General features: G+C 39.1%; 1 protein-coding gene across 6 annotated transcripts in view; it reads left to right on the top strand.

The window, feature by feature from the left end:
* Positions 1–15,355, top strand: part of SBF2 (SET binding factor 2) — a 399,474-nt gene that overhangs the window by 366,778 nt on the left and 17,341 nt on the right. For all 6 annotated transcript variants that reach the window (XM_080640377.1, XM_080640374.1, XM_080640375.1 and 3 more), the window contains 3 exons: positions 397–573; positions 2,952–3,053; positions 3,788–3,973. In XM_080640377.1, the coding sequence (XP_080496503.1) occupies positions 397–573; positions 2,952–3,053; positions 3,788–3,973 (465 nt within the window). The remainder of the gene's footprint in view (positions 1–396; positions 574–2,951; positions 3,054–3,787; positions 3,974–15,355) is intronic.

Here is a 15,355-nt window from a genome sequence, read left to right as displayed (position 1 = left end):
TTCATCACCATGTGCATCTCGGGAGACTTCGTTTGCAGTTTTGTATTAACCATGCTGTCCATGTATCATTGGTCCTCTCCAAACTTCCGGGTTCATGGCTTTATATTGGCTTATATGTGATGTTACTAGTTTAAGCGCCCATCAGGTTCCCACCTACCAGTAGTCTCTTCAAGGTCTCGGAATGACAGCAAGCTAAGTGAAACCAGTAGGCCTCACTGAAGGACTTTCCAGCAATCTGGACACCTAGCCACACAAGATTGATTTTCCTGACCCATTGCAGCCTCTGCAGCTACTTGGCCTCTATAACTGTATATCATTTAAGCACTGCCCTGTTGAAATAATTGCTCTTTTACCATAACACTTCAACTGCCTAATTCTCTGCATCTTTATCCACAGAACTTTAAGTTAGAATTTGCTTTAAATTGTGAGTTTGTTCCCGTTGAATTTCATGACATCCGACAAGTGAAAGCCAGTTTTAAAAAGTTGATGAGGGCCTGTGTCCCAAGCACCATTCCTACTGACTCAGACGTGACCTTCCTGAAAGCTCTGGGAGATTCCGAGTGGTTTCCACAGGTAATGTCTGGAGCGACTTGCCTTTGACCTCAAGGATGTACAGAGTTTTGATATTTGAGGGAGATATTGTGTTCCCCCACGCCCCGCCATCTGCCTTTACTGGGTACCTCCTTAAAAGCCTTTCGGTTCCAGGAACCCATATGCTACATGAGATGAGAGGTAGACTTCTTCATCCCAGGTTTTTATCTCTCTGTAGTTGAAAACTTGGTCTCCATAGGGTGCTAAGGAGGAGGTCATTATTTTTAGATGGAAACTTCTTTATATGTAATAAATTTAATCAGCATATATTTTTAGGCCTCCTGCTCTGTTGTCAATAGAGTGAGGGTCCAGGACTCCAAGAGCCCTTCTCTCTTACTGTCTGACCTTCCATTTGTCTCTGCCTGGTCCATGTCTCTAGATTTTAGATTAACACCCCAAAACAGCCACTGCAGGCACTTTGGGTGCCCTGAGGCCTCCCTAAGGTTAAGGGAAAACCACATATCCTTCCTTCAGCTAAGTCAAGCTTGGGATGTTTTAATTGAACTCTTATTGCAAAATTAGGGAGAAGTAGGTATGCCAGCACACATAAAGACATTTATGACATGCATGTTTTAGACACTGACGCAGACATTGGGCCAAGAACATATCTGCACTACAGCCTCAGCCTTGTCTTTAGGCCCCCGATGCTGTGGTCATTGCTCCTCCCCCCTCCCCCCGCATGAGTTCCAGCCCCTCTGTCACCTGGCCCTTCTGCCTCCAAGCCTCCTGCCTCCCTTGAGGAGGAAAAATAGTTGTTTCCCACAATGAATTGGACTAAAAGGCAAAAAAAAAGCCAGAAAATTATGTGAGTACCCAGTGAAGTAACTATTTTTAAGGTACTTAAACTATAGAAAAACAGCCACATATACAATTAGTTGTAAATCTGTATCAGGGTATGAACCCTGGTTGGGTAGCTCAGTTGGTTAGAGCTTTGTCCCAATATGCCGAGTTTGTGGGTTCGATCCCCAGTCAGGGCACATAAAAGAAACAACCAATGAATGCATTGATTTTTCTCTCTCTCTCTCTCTCTCCCCCCCCAATTAAAAAATTTTAATAAAAACATAATACATAAATCTGTATCAGTGTATGTTACTATGAATGCTATACCAGATCCTTTGAGAACCCACGAAAGGAGCTGATCAATACTCCCTTCTGTCCCTAAGTTATGAGCCCAGGCCCAAACTGTTCCCACCACCCAGCTTATCTGTGTTTCTGGTACATTCTGTGTTTTGCTCCTTACTCCAAAGTAGATCCATACCAGAAGTTAGTGCCCCCCAATAAAAACAGTAAAAAGTATTGCTCTACTTGCGATATTGGCATGTCAAAAGTTAACTCAGAGCAAGTGCGAAGAGCAAGAGAATTCAGGCCTGGAAATAGCTGTCTACAGGAACAGTGGGTGAGGAGCTTCCCGGTGCTGGAGAGGATGTGTGCCTTATTCCTGTGTTTAAAATAGCTAGCTCAAAAAAATAAAAATAATAAAAATCTATAATAATAAAAGCGTAATATGCTAATTAGACCGGACAGCCGAATGACCTTCCGGACGTCCTTCCAGATGACTTTCTGAATGAAGCCAGGGCTGCGAGGGCCAAGCCCCTTGCACACATTTTGTGCATCGGGCCTCTAGTAAATAAACAAAATAGCTAGCTCTGTTTAAAATAAGGGGTTTTCTATTTCATTTCAAAGTTGGATTCATACTGCAAATTATGTCAAGTGTGCTTAAAATACTTTTTAAAACTAGGATGTTGCACGTTTGGCTTTGAAATCTATATGCTGTGCTCACACCCTAATGGTTCATTGGAGACTGTGAGTCAGTGGCTTGGCTTTAAAAACTAAGCGCAAGTATAAGTTTTCTTCCCATACAGACAAATAAGAGTGTCCTTTTTAAAGATTTAACTCATTCATCATAAAATTCATCCTTTTAAAGTGTACAATTCAGTGCTTTTTAGTATAATAACTAAGTTGTGCAAACATCCCCACTATCTAATTCCAGAAAAATTAAGAGTATCCAAAATAGAACTTACTACATCTTTATAGAACTTACTATGTCATCATAGAAAAACAAATGTTAAGTCCAATAACTGTGTTGGGAGGCTGCTTAGAATCTCTGACTTTTCCACTCTATAGAATTATAGATATTCCACTTCAATGGAAATTACTTAAGATCAGTTTATTTCATCATGTATCCCTTGAGCACATTGCTTAATCTTTATTTTGACAAAGAACTTTAAGTATTTAAAATTCACGTTTAGGTCAGATACTTTATCCCTAACTTGTTTGGTTATCTAAGGCTGATAGCAAGTCTGTCTGTTCTGGGTGCTCAGAAAGCCCTGGCTCTAATCGTGGCTCCTTCCCCATCTCAGCTTCACAGGATAATGCAGCTGGCCGTGGTGGTGTCCGAGGTACTGGAGAATGGTTCCTCCGTGTTGGTCTGTTTGGAAGAAGGCTGGGACATCACAGCACAAGTAAACTCTTACACATATTCTCATATATTTGGTTGTACATGTATGAATTTGTATTTCAGTTCGTTTGTTTTTAAATTCTGCAGATGAACCTTTTGTATAGTGACTAATTTGTATGGACAGAAAAAGTCCTGTGTTAAACACTTCCTAGTGTCCATCAGAAAGCTCTGTGCCATGGGCTTCCAGGCCTTACATAGCCTGCAGCTCTGGCTCGGGCATCGGGTGCCACACCACAGGTGCACCGGGCAGGCATGTGCATGGCGCTCTTTGGTCTGCAGGGTGGGACATGGGGCGTCCTTCCCAGGTTTTGTCAGTCCTTTCCCTGGTTCCCTTTAAGCCCCTCCCTTACTTACTGCAGAGTGAAAAGGAAAGGTCTGAATGTGAACTATAGTAAGACATTAATCTACGCCTGCCAAAAAGTAGCTGTAGGTTTGAACTGATCCTCTGGCCTCATTAATTAACCTAGAAGAAAGTCACAGTCAGCAAACTAGCCAGGTAAGAATTAAAATCTGGATTTTCTGAAAGAAAACATGTAGCCAAAATGCATTTGACTTTTCATTTTTACTAGAAAGTTCGTGGGATTAATTTAATTGGCTGTCCTGGAGCAGTTAGTGAACAAGTTTGCTGCCTAGGTAACTTTGTTGGTGAGTTAGCTATCATCAAGAGGGAGTGCTTTGACTTAGCAAGAGGGTTTTTTCAGACTGAAAATAATAAGTGTCCATCTGCTTGTGTCTTAGGTGACATCCCTGGTGCAGTTACTCAGTGACCCCTTTTATAGGACACTTGAAGGCTTCCGGATGTTGGTTGAAAAAGAGTGGCTCTCTTTTGGTCATAAATTCAATCAGCGGAGCAGCTTGACCCTCAACTGTCAGGGTAGTGGTTTTACTCCAGTCTTCCTGCAGTTCTTAGACTGTGTGCACCAGGTGAGTAGAGCATGCTCTAGTTGACTTGATATGAGGGAAGAAAACTAGCATTTGTTGAGCATTGCAGAGCTGTGCCAAGTGCCTTCATGCCATAAGTGATGGAGTCAGCCCTAAGACTTCCTGAGGTCTCAGCAGTGGATTCCTGGGAATGGAGGAGAAACCTAGTTGGTTTCTGAAACTAGGACAGCTGACCTGGCTATTGGCTGGGCCCCCCATGTGAAGTGGCGACTCTAAATTACCATCTCCCAAGAAGAGGAGCAAACTTGGGCTTATTCTCCAAGAAGGTTTGACCTAGAGTACGTAATGGCAGGGTAGTCTTCCCAGTTTGGGAGGACTTGAGCTTGTGCTTGGGAATATAAGTACAGCCTAAGCCCTAGAGCAGTGGTTGGCATACTCATTAGTCAACAGAGCCAAATATCAACAGTACAACGATTAAAATTTCTTTTGAGAGCCAAATTTTTTAAACTTAAACTTCTTCTAACGCCACTTCTTCAAAATAGACTCGCCCAGGCCGTGGTATTTTGTGGAAGAGACACACTGAAGGGGCCAAAGAGCCGCATGTGACTCGTGAGCCACAGTTTGCCGACCACGGCCCTAGAGAAAGAATCGGCCCAGCCAAGCCAGTCTAAGAGGTTGAGAACACTGACTCAGTTCTACTAGGTGGCCTAATCAGGGCTAAGCAAGAGACCAGACAGAAACCAGGTATATAATCCAGTGAGAATGGGGTAGGGTAGATGTGAATGCTGTAGACTCCTTCCTACCTTCATCTCAGGCACATTAGATAAAACTTCTAATGGGGCCTTGGTCAGGATTGGGCTTGAGAATCAGATGGCACTGGGTTTGCATTGGCACCAGTGCTAAATTGGCCAAGGAGAACAGGGTTAACATTTCCAGCTTTGCTTCATCTGCACCACAACAATGAATGGGCTCTGACATATCAAACGTATTTGTCAGAACAGTGAGCCTTTTTGAAATACATTGGCTTCAACCATGTATTAGAAGGAAAGGTGGGAATGTTTTCAGGAATAATAATTAAAACCAGGTCTTCTGAAGAGGCCAATTTGGTGTACCAGTTACATTTTTGGTTTTTTATTCTATGAATTACTTGATCAGCTTTTTGATTCACTGTGTAAATTGGAATTTTATTTAAAGTGTATAATTTAAAAGTTTTTAGTATATTATTCAGACTTGTACAATTACCACAATCAATTTTAGAACAAAAATCACCCCCAAAAGAAACTATACCCATTAGCAGTGGCTTTCCATCTTTTGGAATAACTGGCTATCTCTATGCCCTTTACATCATTCACGAAAATTTATTTGAAATGAATTATAGATTTCCTAAATGACTAAAGGAAATTTTTCAAACAGAAAATAAATGATAGGCCCGGCCAGCGTGGATCAGTGGTTAAGTGTCGACCTATGAACCAGGAGGTCTCGGTTGGATTCCCGGTTGGGACACATGCCTGGGTTGCAGGCTTGATCCCCAGTGTGGGACATGCAGGAGGCAGCCAATCAATGATTCCTTGTCATCATTGATGTTTCTATCTCTCTCTCCCTCTCCCTTCCTCTCTGAAATCAATAAAAATATACTTAAAAAGAAAATAAATGATAAGAGAAGGAATCTTGGGATAGCAGAAAGGAAAATATGGGTAAATACAGTAGACTTTTCGTCTTTTGAGTTTTCTAAATTGTTTGATAGTTGATGTGGTTCTCAATATGTGTGGAAGAAATAGTTAAGACAATTGTTTTGTTTTGTTTTGTTTTGTTTTAGAAAGAGGAAGAGAGAGAGAGAAACATTGATGTGAGAAAGAAAAACTGATTGGTTGCCTTCTGCATGCACTCCAATTGGGGATCCAATCCGGAACCTGGGTATGTGCCCGAACCAGGAATCCAAACCTACCACCTTTTGGTGTACAGGATGATATCAACCAACTGAACCACACTGGCCAGGGCAAGACCATTATATTTTAAACTAGAGGCCCAATGCACGAAATTCGTTCACTCGGGGGAAGGGGTCCCCCAGCCTGGCCTGTGCCCTCTCACAGTGCAGGAGCCCTGCAATTGATCTCCCCAAAGAGGTAGGCCCAGCCCACCCATCCAGGGCTCCTCGATGGATTGCCCCAAAGAGATAGGCCGGAGCCAGGGGTCCCACCTCCGCACCACACATGTAGTGTCAAGTCCCCGCCCACCTGTGCACGCCTCGCTGCACACACAGCCTCCTGGTGATGGATTGTGATGGCATGAGGGCATGATGACCATTTGCATATTAGCTCTTTATTATATAGGGTGGGAGAACATAAAGGGAAGCAAGGTTTCTACACTTCACTGAAAGCAATAAAATGTCAGTAAAGTGTGGTAAGATATAGAATATAATACAACCACTAAGAAAGCTATATAAAGCTGGGTACTGGAAATATTGGTGGAAAAATATGTAAAGTATATGACTGTCTAACTACTAAGCTGTACACCCGAAACACTATAGATAAATCAAAATAGAATTTTAAGAAGTATTCAGGTGATCCACAGAAGTCAGGGAAAAGAAAACAAAGATTTTAGTATCATGATGTATTACACTTGTAACCAGGTTAAAAAATAATAAAAATACATTATAAAATCTAAAAAAATAGAACAGACTGAAAACAAAGTAAAATGGCAGATTTAAGCTCTAACATAGCAATAATCACATTAAATGGAAATGGCCTAAATATATTATGACATAACTATATGCTACTTATAAGAAACTCACCTCAAATATAAAAGTATTGTTTATACAAGTTTTATTTATAATAGCCAAAAACTGGAGGCAGGAAGTGGACAAAGTGTCCTACAATAGGTGAAGGCTAAGCAAACCATTACATCCATACCATGGCATACACCTCAGCAATAAAGAAGGAATGAACTGTTGATACATGCAGCAACGTGAATGGATCTCAAGAGCATTGTGTTGAGAGAAAGGGAAAAAAGCCGTCTCAAATGGTCACCACACTATATGATTCCATTTCTATATAACATTTTCAAAATGACAAGAATATCGAGCTAGAGAATAAATGCTTGCCAGGGCTTAAAGTGAATGAAAGGAAGGGGATGGGTGTGACGAGGAAAGGGTAGCATGCCCCTCAGTCGGTGAGCAGATGAACAAATTCAGGTGTATTCATACACAGGAATACTACTCAGCAAGCAAAAGGAATCAAATAATAATATACACAAAAACATGGTGAATCTTAAAATCATTTTGGTTGTGAAAAAAGCCAGGCAAAGCTCCCCCTGCCCCCATCGCGAGTCCAAGAAGCTTGGGCGGCGAGAGAAGTGGCAGCAGCCAGGCAGCCCAGGTTCGAGAAGCCACCAGGATACCCAAGAGAAAGGCCCGCTCTGCCAAGGAGGAGCCCAAGAGGAAGTCGGCAAGGTTGTCAGCCAAACCTGTTCCTGCAAAAGTGGAAACGAAGCCAAAAAAGGCGGCAAAAAAGGATAAATCTGCAGACAAAAAAGTGCAAGCCAAAGGGAAAGGGGAGCAAAGGGAAAGCAGGCCGAAGCGGCTGACCAGGAACCTAAAGGAGATTTTCTACCTGCAGAAAAGGGAGAAACTAAAATCCAGGGGAGTCCAGCCTCAGATGAAGCAAGAGAGAAAGAAGCCAAGTCTGAAATATCATAGACCGTCTTATCCGTGGTCCCTGTCTCCCTTCTTGTACAATCCAGAGGAATATTTTTATCAACTATTCTGTAAATGCAAGTTTTTCAGTGGCTCTAGAAACATTTTTAAGAAGGAGGAAATTTTACCACATCCTATTTTTTTGTGTCAGTGCTTTTTTTAAAGAGGTGAAATCATTTGCTGTTTGTTTATTTTTTGGTACAACCAGAAAAGAGTGGGATATTAAATATGGGAGGCTTTGATTGTCTTGGATGTCAGCTTAACATTCTATAGATGAGAGTAGTTTTTATATCCTATAATACAAAGCATACTAAATGGCAATTTGGAGTCAATTGTCGGTTTGCTATGTCTTAAACATTTTAAATTACTTCTGTTCCCATATTTTTGGTAGCATTGTTTCCTAAAGAAAACCACTCCTGATCTTGGCTCTCCCTGTCAGAATTTTGTGCATCTGTAACATCTCTGGTGTGGTAGTCCAGTTTTCCTAGTACCTTTGTTAGTATGTTGTAAAAGATTGAAAATTTGATTATTTAGTAGATGCTAAAATCACATCATGTTAAGTTCTATAAACTAACTTGAGGTGTATGTTTAATTTCTGGTAACTTTATTTTAAATAAGGACTTAAAATTCAAATGTTCCATGTAAACCAGTTAGTTCTGACTTTGAAAACCGTTTGATGAAAGCTCAGTTATTTCTAAGTGAATGCTTCACAAACTGTAGAAAATAATATTGTTCCGGGTCTAAAGACCCCTTTTGTATGATTTCAGATCTGCCTGTACCATGTTAAAAATTTATCTGAACCCTGCTTTGACCTAGAACCCTATACATAATCACCTGAGTGCAGACAAGTCGTGGCAGAGCGAGCATGTGACCTTAATTGCAGGATTTCATGGGTGGGTGGCTATGATAGGTATCAGCTTTGATAAAGGAAATTATTTTGTGCTGAAAAGGGATTGTTTATTCATTGAAAAACTGGAGACTCTAGAAGACTGTGGTTAACAAATAGTGCTTCTGACTCTCGCTGACTTAATTATAAGGCAGTGTGTCATCATCTCCTTCGCACTGAGCCTGGGCATTAGAAACTGCCGTCTCTGAATGCCTTTCGAGTGAACACTGGCGCTTTACACGACTCTGGCTTTTGCCAGACAATTCAAATTAGTGCTGTCCTCAGTCTCTCAGCGGCACAAAGCAAAGGCAGACCCAACAACATTTTAAAAATAAGTGCAAAATTACGCAGCAGCAGGCGAAACTTCCCCAGGTGGAATATGTTCGCTGCTGTTCACCATTCCTAACACGCTGAAGGCCAAAAGGCAGTCCATGGAAATATGCCCAGACTTGTGCATTAGTGCTAATACTAGTAAGAGTTACAAAGAAAACAGATGAAGCATTGATCTTAAATTAGAACTGCCTCATCATATAAAAAGCCATTGTTTACGCCAGTATATCCAGGTGTCAGATGAATTATAAATGCTAGATCACTGTTTCATAATAGCAACATCTGGCAGATTTTTTTGTTACTTCTAAAAGAAATTGGCTTAGCTCAAATGATATCATTACAGGCTGCTTCCTTTTCTTGAAATAGTTGAACCACATTCAAAAGGAAAATACATCCAAAGCACAAAAATGAAATCTTTGCCTAAAATTCCTTTTAAAAATATAACACCAAGGGGGAAAATATGTGTAATATCAATGAAAACATGAAGTATAAGAGAGTAGCTCCTTTATTTCAGCATTGCAGTAAGTCTTTGAGGACATCTTAGAACTTCTTTATTATTTCCCACTTTGAGGAAAACAAATAACAGTTATAATTTTGCCTTTGAAGTTTATTCAAGTTGTAAATTGACTCATTGTGGTCTGGCTTTGTAGTGATTCTCCTCACAGTTATGTATGCCAGCACTATGATCAGTCCTATTTCAAAGACAAAAGCTGTTTTACCTTTGAAGATATGAGCTTCCCTTGTGAGCATATGTATGAGGAGCTAAGCTGCCCTTACACAGGTTGGTAACTTTAAAATGTATCCAGTAATATTGGCAAAATAGCTGCAGCTAATGGATTCATGGCATACTCAAGAGTTTGGTGTCTGCATTAAAGCTTTTACTATATGAGCCATAAAGTAAATCTGAGTTTGTATTCAGTCTCACTTACTAATTTTTGATCTTTAACAAATTTTAAACCTCTCTGTGCTTTGGTTTATATATATGTATAAAGGATTTAAAATCTATGTAAAGTGATTAGCACAGTACAAAATACACAATTAATGTTTGTTAAACTTAATCTGTGAAATAACAAAAACTAATATTAGTTACTTATTTTTCTAGGGTATGTCTAGAATGTTGATACCATTCTCTATAGGATCTTTTGTGGCTTAATATTTGTAGTTCCTGAAAGCAAATCCAATTTTAACTTATTATATTTTATTCCCAAAATGTTGATCTTTTCTGGGATTTGAGTCATAGCTTATTTTTATGGGCCTTTAAATTTTACAAAGTACTAAATGGCCCATGGCAAAAAATAAGACTCTATAAATTCATGTTTCTCCAAATTCCATTTCAGATTCTCTTCTCATAAATAAGTGAAATTGGCAGATTTCACTCCATAATGGAAAACAAAACTAAAATGCTTCACATAGCTTAAACTTTTAAATCTGTTTATTTTTTATCTTCATCAAGATACATACAAAATTCTCAGAAGGAAGTGGGGAGGGGGATGGGAAGAGATTAACCAAAGAACTTATGTGCATATATGCATTATCCATGGATACAGACCATAGGGTGGTGAAGACCTGGGAAGGAGGGGAGTAATGGGGGGGGAGGGAGGGGCGAGGGAGTGGGTGGACATCTATAATACTCTCAACAATGAAGGTTTTTTTTAATGGGGAAAAAGGATACATACAAAATTACTTTGAACAACAGAATTCAGATGATGCCTAAGATAAGCGTAACTCTATTTATCAACATATTTTGGGAAATGCTTATAAAGGATTAATTTATTGGCCAAGATGCTTATCATTCTACATAATATAATAAGGCTAAATTTATTTGAAGCAGACTTGCCTTTAGGGCCCAAAAATCTCTGTGCCAACTTGAAAAGTTTAATAAAATTGATAAACCTCTAGCCAGACTCATCAAAGAAAGAAGACACAAATTATCAATATTAGAAACAATGACATCACTACACATTCTATAGGTATTAAAATGACCATAAGGGAATATTATAACAGTTTGTACCAAAGGAATCAACAAGTAGGTGAAGTGGACAAATTCCTTGAAAAACATAAACTATCATACTCAAGAAAAAATACATAACTTGAATAGGCATATTAAGGAAGTTTAAATTGTAGTTAAAACATTTCCATGCTGAAAACTTCAAGCCCAAGTGATTTCACTGGTAAATTCTACCAAGTATTTAAGGAAGAAATAATAGCAATTCTACAAAAAAACTCGTCCAGAAAATTGATGCCAAGAGAATATATTCAACTCAGTCTGTGAGCCCAGCATTACCTTGGCCTGATGAAGACAGTAAAAGAAAACTATACACCTGTATCCCTGATGATCATAGATTCAAATCATCTAAACAAAAAGTTAGCAAATCAAAGCCATTTACATCAATATATTTTTTAAATAATATACCATGGTTAAGCAAGATTTATCCCAGGAATACATTTGGTTTCACATTTGAAATCAATCAGTGTAATTCACCATATTAAGAAATTAAAAAATAAAAACCATATGGTCATCTCAATAAATGCAACAAAAGGATTTGACAAAATACATTTATTCCCTGTAAAAATTCTCAGAATACCAGAAGTAGAAGGGAACTTGCTCAAACTATAGATGGTATTTATTTTAAAACCCTATAGCTAACATCATACTTAATAGACGAAATACTGTACCCCTATGATCAGGAACAAGACATGGATGTCTGCTTCACCACTTCCCAATGTTGTACTAACAGTCCTCGCCATGCAATAAGGCAAGAAAGTAATAATAATAGAGACATCCACATTAGAAAGGAAGAAGTACAACTATTTTATTCAGAAGCAACATAATTATTTATGGACTCTATGAAAAATTAACCATTGGAATATTGAGATTTAAAAATCATTACCATTTACAATAGTACCATAAAAACATGAAAGAAATCTAACAATATTTGTTAAAGACCTGGACACTGAAAACTAGAAAACATTACTGAAAGTAAAGACTTAAATGAATCAGGAGATACCTCTTGTTTATGGGTCAGAAGACTTAATATTGTTAAAATGCCACTCTCCCCAAATAAGATTCAATGAAGTCACAATCAAATGCCCAGGATGCTATTTTGTAGAAATTAACAAGCTAACTCTAAAATCCATATGGCAATGCAAAGGATCTAGAATATTCTAAACAACTTTGAAAAAGAAAAAAAATGAAGGAATAGCACTATTTGATTTCAGGACTTCCTCTAAAGCTATAGTAATCAAGACTGTAATAATTGATGTAAAGTTAGACAAATAAATCAATGAAATAGAATAAAGTCTATAGTCCCACACATATGTGATATATGGAAAATTGGTTTTTTATGAAGATGCAAAGCAACCGGTAGAGAAAGGATAGACTTTCCAACAAATGATGCCAATTTGACATATGTCAGATATACCAAAAAAAATTAATCCATTCTTAGCACCAATATAAAAATTAACTCAAAAGGGACCATAGACCTAAATATAAGATCTAATACTATAAAACTTTTAAAGGAAAGCATAGGAAGAAATCTTTGTGACCTTGGGTTAGGCAAGGATATCTTAGATTCAACGCCAAAAGCATAATTCATAAAAGAACAGATTGATAAATTAGACTTTTTCAAAATTAAAAACTTCAAAAATCACTTAAGAAAGTGGAAAGAAAAATCACAGAGTGGAAGGAAATATTTGTAAATGATACATGCAAAACTTAACAATAAGAAAACGAACAACTTACTTTTCTTATGGGCAAAACATTTGTATTTCACCAAAGATATACAGCTAGCAAATAAGCAAATGAAAAGATACTTGGGATCATGCGTCATTATGAAATGCAAATTAAAATCACAATGAGATTCCACTACATACCTGTTTCAACGGCTGATATTTTTAGACTGACTACCTCCAATGTGGACAAGGATGTGGAGGAACTGGAACTCCCAACACTGCTGATGGGAATATACAGTTGTAAAACCATTTGGGAAAACCATTTGGTCATTTCTTAAAAAGCTAAACATACCCGTTTCCATATGACTCTGCATTTCATTACTAGACGGTTATGCAAGAGAAATGAAAGCTTATGCCCTACAAAGACTTGTGCATAACTGTTCATAGCAGTTTTATATGTAACTAGAGGCCCAGTGTACAAAATTCGTGTGTGGGTAGGGTCCCTAGCAGCTGCTGGCTGCTGGCCAGGGCCTCCCTTCCCCCGGCTGCTTGCTTTGGTAGTCAGTGCACATCTAACTCCCAGTCGGTCGAACTCCCACCCGTGGGGACAATTTGCATATTAGCCTTTATTATATAGGATAACCAAAAATATAGAAGCAACCCAATGTCTGTCCACAGGAGAATGAATAAACAAATTGTAGTAATATCATACAATGGAATACTACTTAACTATAAAAAGGAATTAATTACTGATAACATGCATATATCCCAAATAATTGCACTTAGTGGAAAAAGGCAGACAAAAGTACATACTTATGATTCCATTTATATAAAGTAAAAGCAAATCAGTGATTGCTTAGGGAGAAATGTGCAGGAGGAAGGTCAATCCAATTTTTCATTGAGAAATTCTTGCATGCTTGTTGCTTAAACTGTTACTAAAGAGTAAAAAAAAAAAAGCAAACAAAAGACAACAAATTGCTTGGCATCTGCTTCCTCTTCCAATAGACCTGATAATTGACCCCAGTTTGGAGGCAGACTGTATTTCCGCTCCAAGCATTAGCACCTACAGGTGTCGGTGTGGCACACAGCTGCAGACACACACACACACACACACACACACACACACACACACACACACACACACACACACACACTAGTGCTCCTCAGGGTCTGTGGTGAGGCCAGTCACTCAGTACAATGGGCTGTGAAGGCATTTCCACTTGTAGAGGAGTTTTGCTTCTAGTCCCAGCATGTGATCTCCCTGAAATGCCTGTAAGTTCAACTTAAGGTCATACTCACTATCATTTCCATGCTACTTTACATCAGAAGTGGGTCTTCAAAATTATATTCCTCAGGGTATTAAATATCAGAATAATCCAGGAAAAATACAGATGTGTATGAGGCGAGTGGTTTCTGTGGTGAATGGTCTTGAGGGAAATGTGTTGTTTTCTGGGGCTTTGTTTAATAAAAGTGTTTTAAGAGTTTTTAGGGCTTGTTGTGGTCGGGGTCCGTGGAAATACTGTAGCTCTGACTCTTCTTCCCTGAACACAGTGAGCCCGGGGCCTGGCCTGCGGCTCCTGAGGCTTAATCCAAGGGCTCTTAGGGCACAGTTGTTCTTGGAGCTCATGCTGCCTAAGCACATTGTAGGTTTCTCTTCCCTGAGACGCTCAGATGGTAAGGAACCAAGTTCCATCCTCCTAGGCCTGTCTCCTTCGGTCCTGCCACCCCCTCTCCATCATGCACACGCTGGTCCCTTGGAGTGGTGCTGTTGATTCCGAACCAGGAGCCAGGAGCCATTGCACTAAATGACAGGTCATGAAGGGAACTACAGGTTTGTACGACGCTTCAGAAAGGAGCCGGGAACCCCTGAGAACCGCCTAGTGGAACGCCACACCCAGGGCCCATGTCTTCTGGTGTGCGTTTGTATCCAGAGGGACAGTGTCTGAAAGAGGATTGTTGCACTACAGGACATGGTTAATATTTGAGCCAAAGACGTAGTGGGCTAACAAAGCAAGGAAAGAAAGCTGTTTTTTAAAAGTGTATTTTTCATTTTAGAAATAGAAGAAAGTGTTGCTAATTATAATAACCACTTTACATGAACTTATTTTTATGCTGCAAAATAATATTGATCATTAAATATGTATTAGATTAACTTATGTTTTATTTAATTATAAGTATAAACGCTTCAAGTATGCTTAAGCTTTGTAATTCATTGCTCATATAACATACCGTAGTAATCACAGGAGACCCATGTTTATTCCTTTCGTTTTCACTGACAAGGAAACTCATACATAATACATATGCTTACAGTTCTAAAAAAAACCTGGCATATGGCGCACTCCCTAGCCCTTCAGAGCCTTGTCACAGCTGTCCCAAGCTCTCCTGTCCTTGGAGCCTGATGCAACAGGAAGGGCAGTGGCTCAGGGCAGGAGCGCAACTCCACTGCATCAGAGTACAACTCTCTTAAGTCTTCCTAAAATTATTTTGTACTCCTTTGAGCTAAAATTTTAGTTCAATTTAAGAGCCAATAAGAAAGTGTTGGAGAAAGGAAAAACTTTTCATCATCATAGAAAACTAGGTTTCTATCAAACTGATAAATCAGTGATATTGGATTATGACTTTAAATTCCCATTGATCTATTGGGCAATTGGCATATTATCCACATGACTGCTCACTTTGGCTGACAAGTATGGGTCCACGTTGCCAAGTTAAACATGGAGAGAAAAGCTGGCTCTTGGACAGCCTGCCAGCAGTGTTCATTTAAAACAGCTTTTTAGCAAGGACAACTATGATTGGAACTTATCTCAAGCAAACAAAATTCTCTAACTAGTCCCAAGAGATTGTT

The sequence above is a fragment of the Plecotus auritus genome (assembly GCF_963455305.1).
Source record: "Plecotus auritus genome assembly, chromosome: 9".
Lineage (NCBI taxonomy): Eukaryota > Metazoa > Chordata > Mammalia > Chiroptera > Vespertilionidae > Plecotus > Plecotus auritus.
This window is presented reverse-complemented; position numbering and strand designations above follow the sequence as displayed.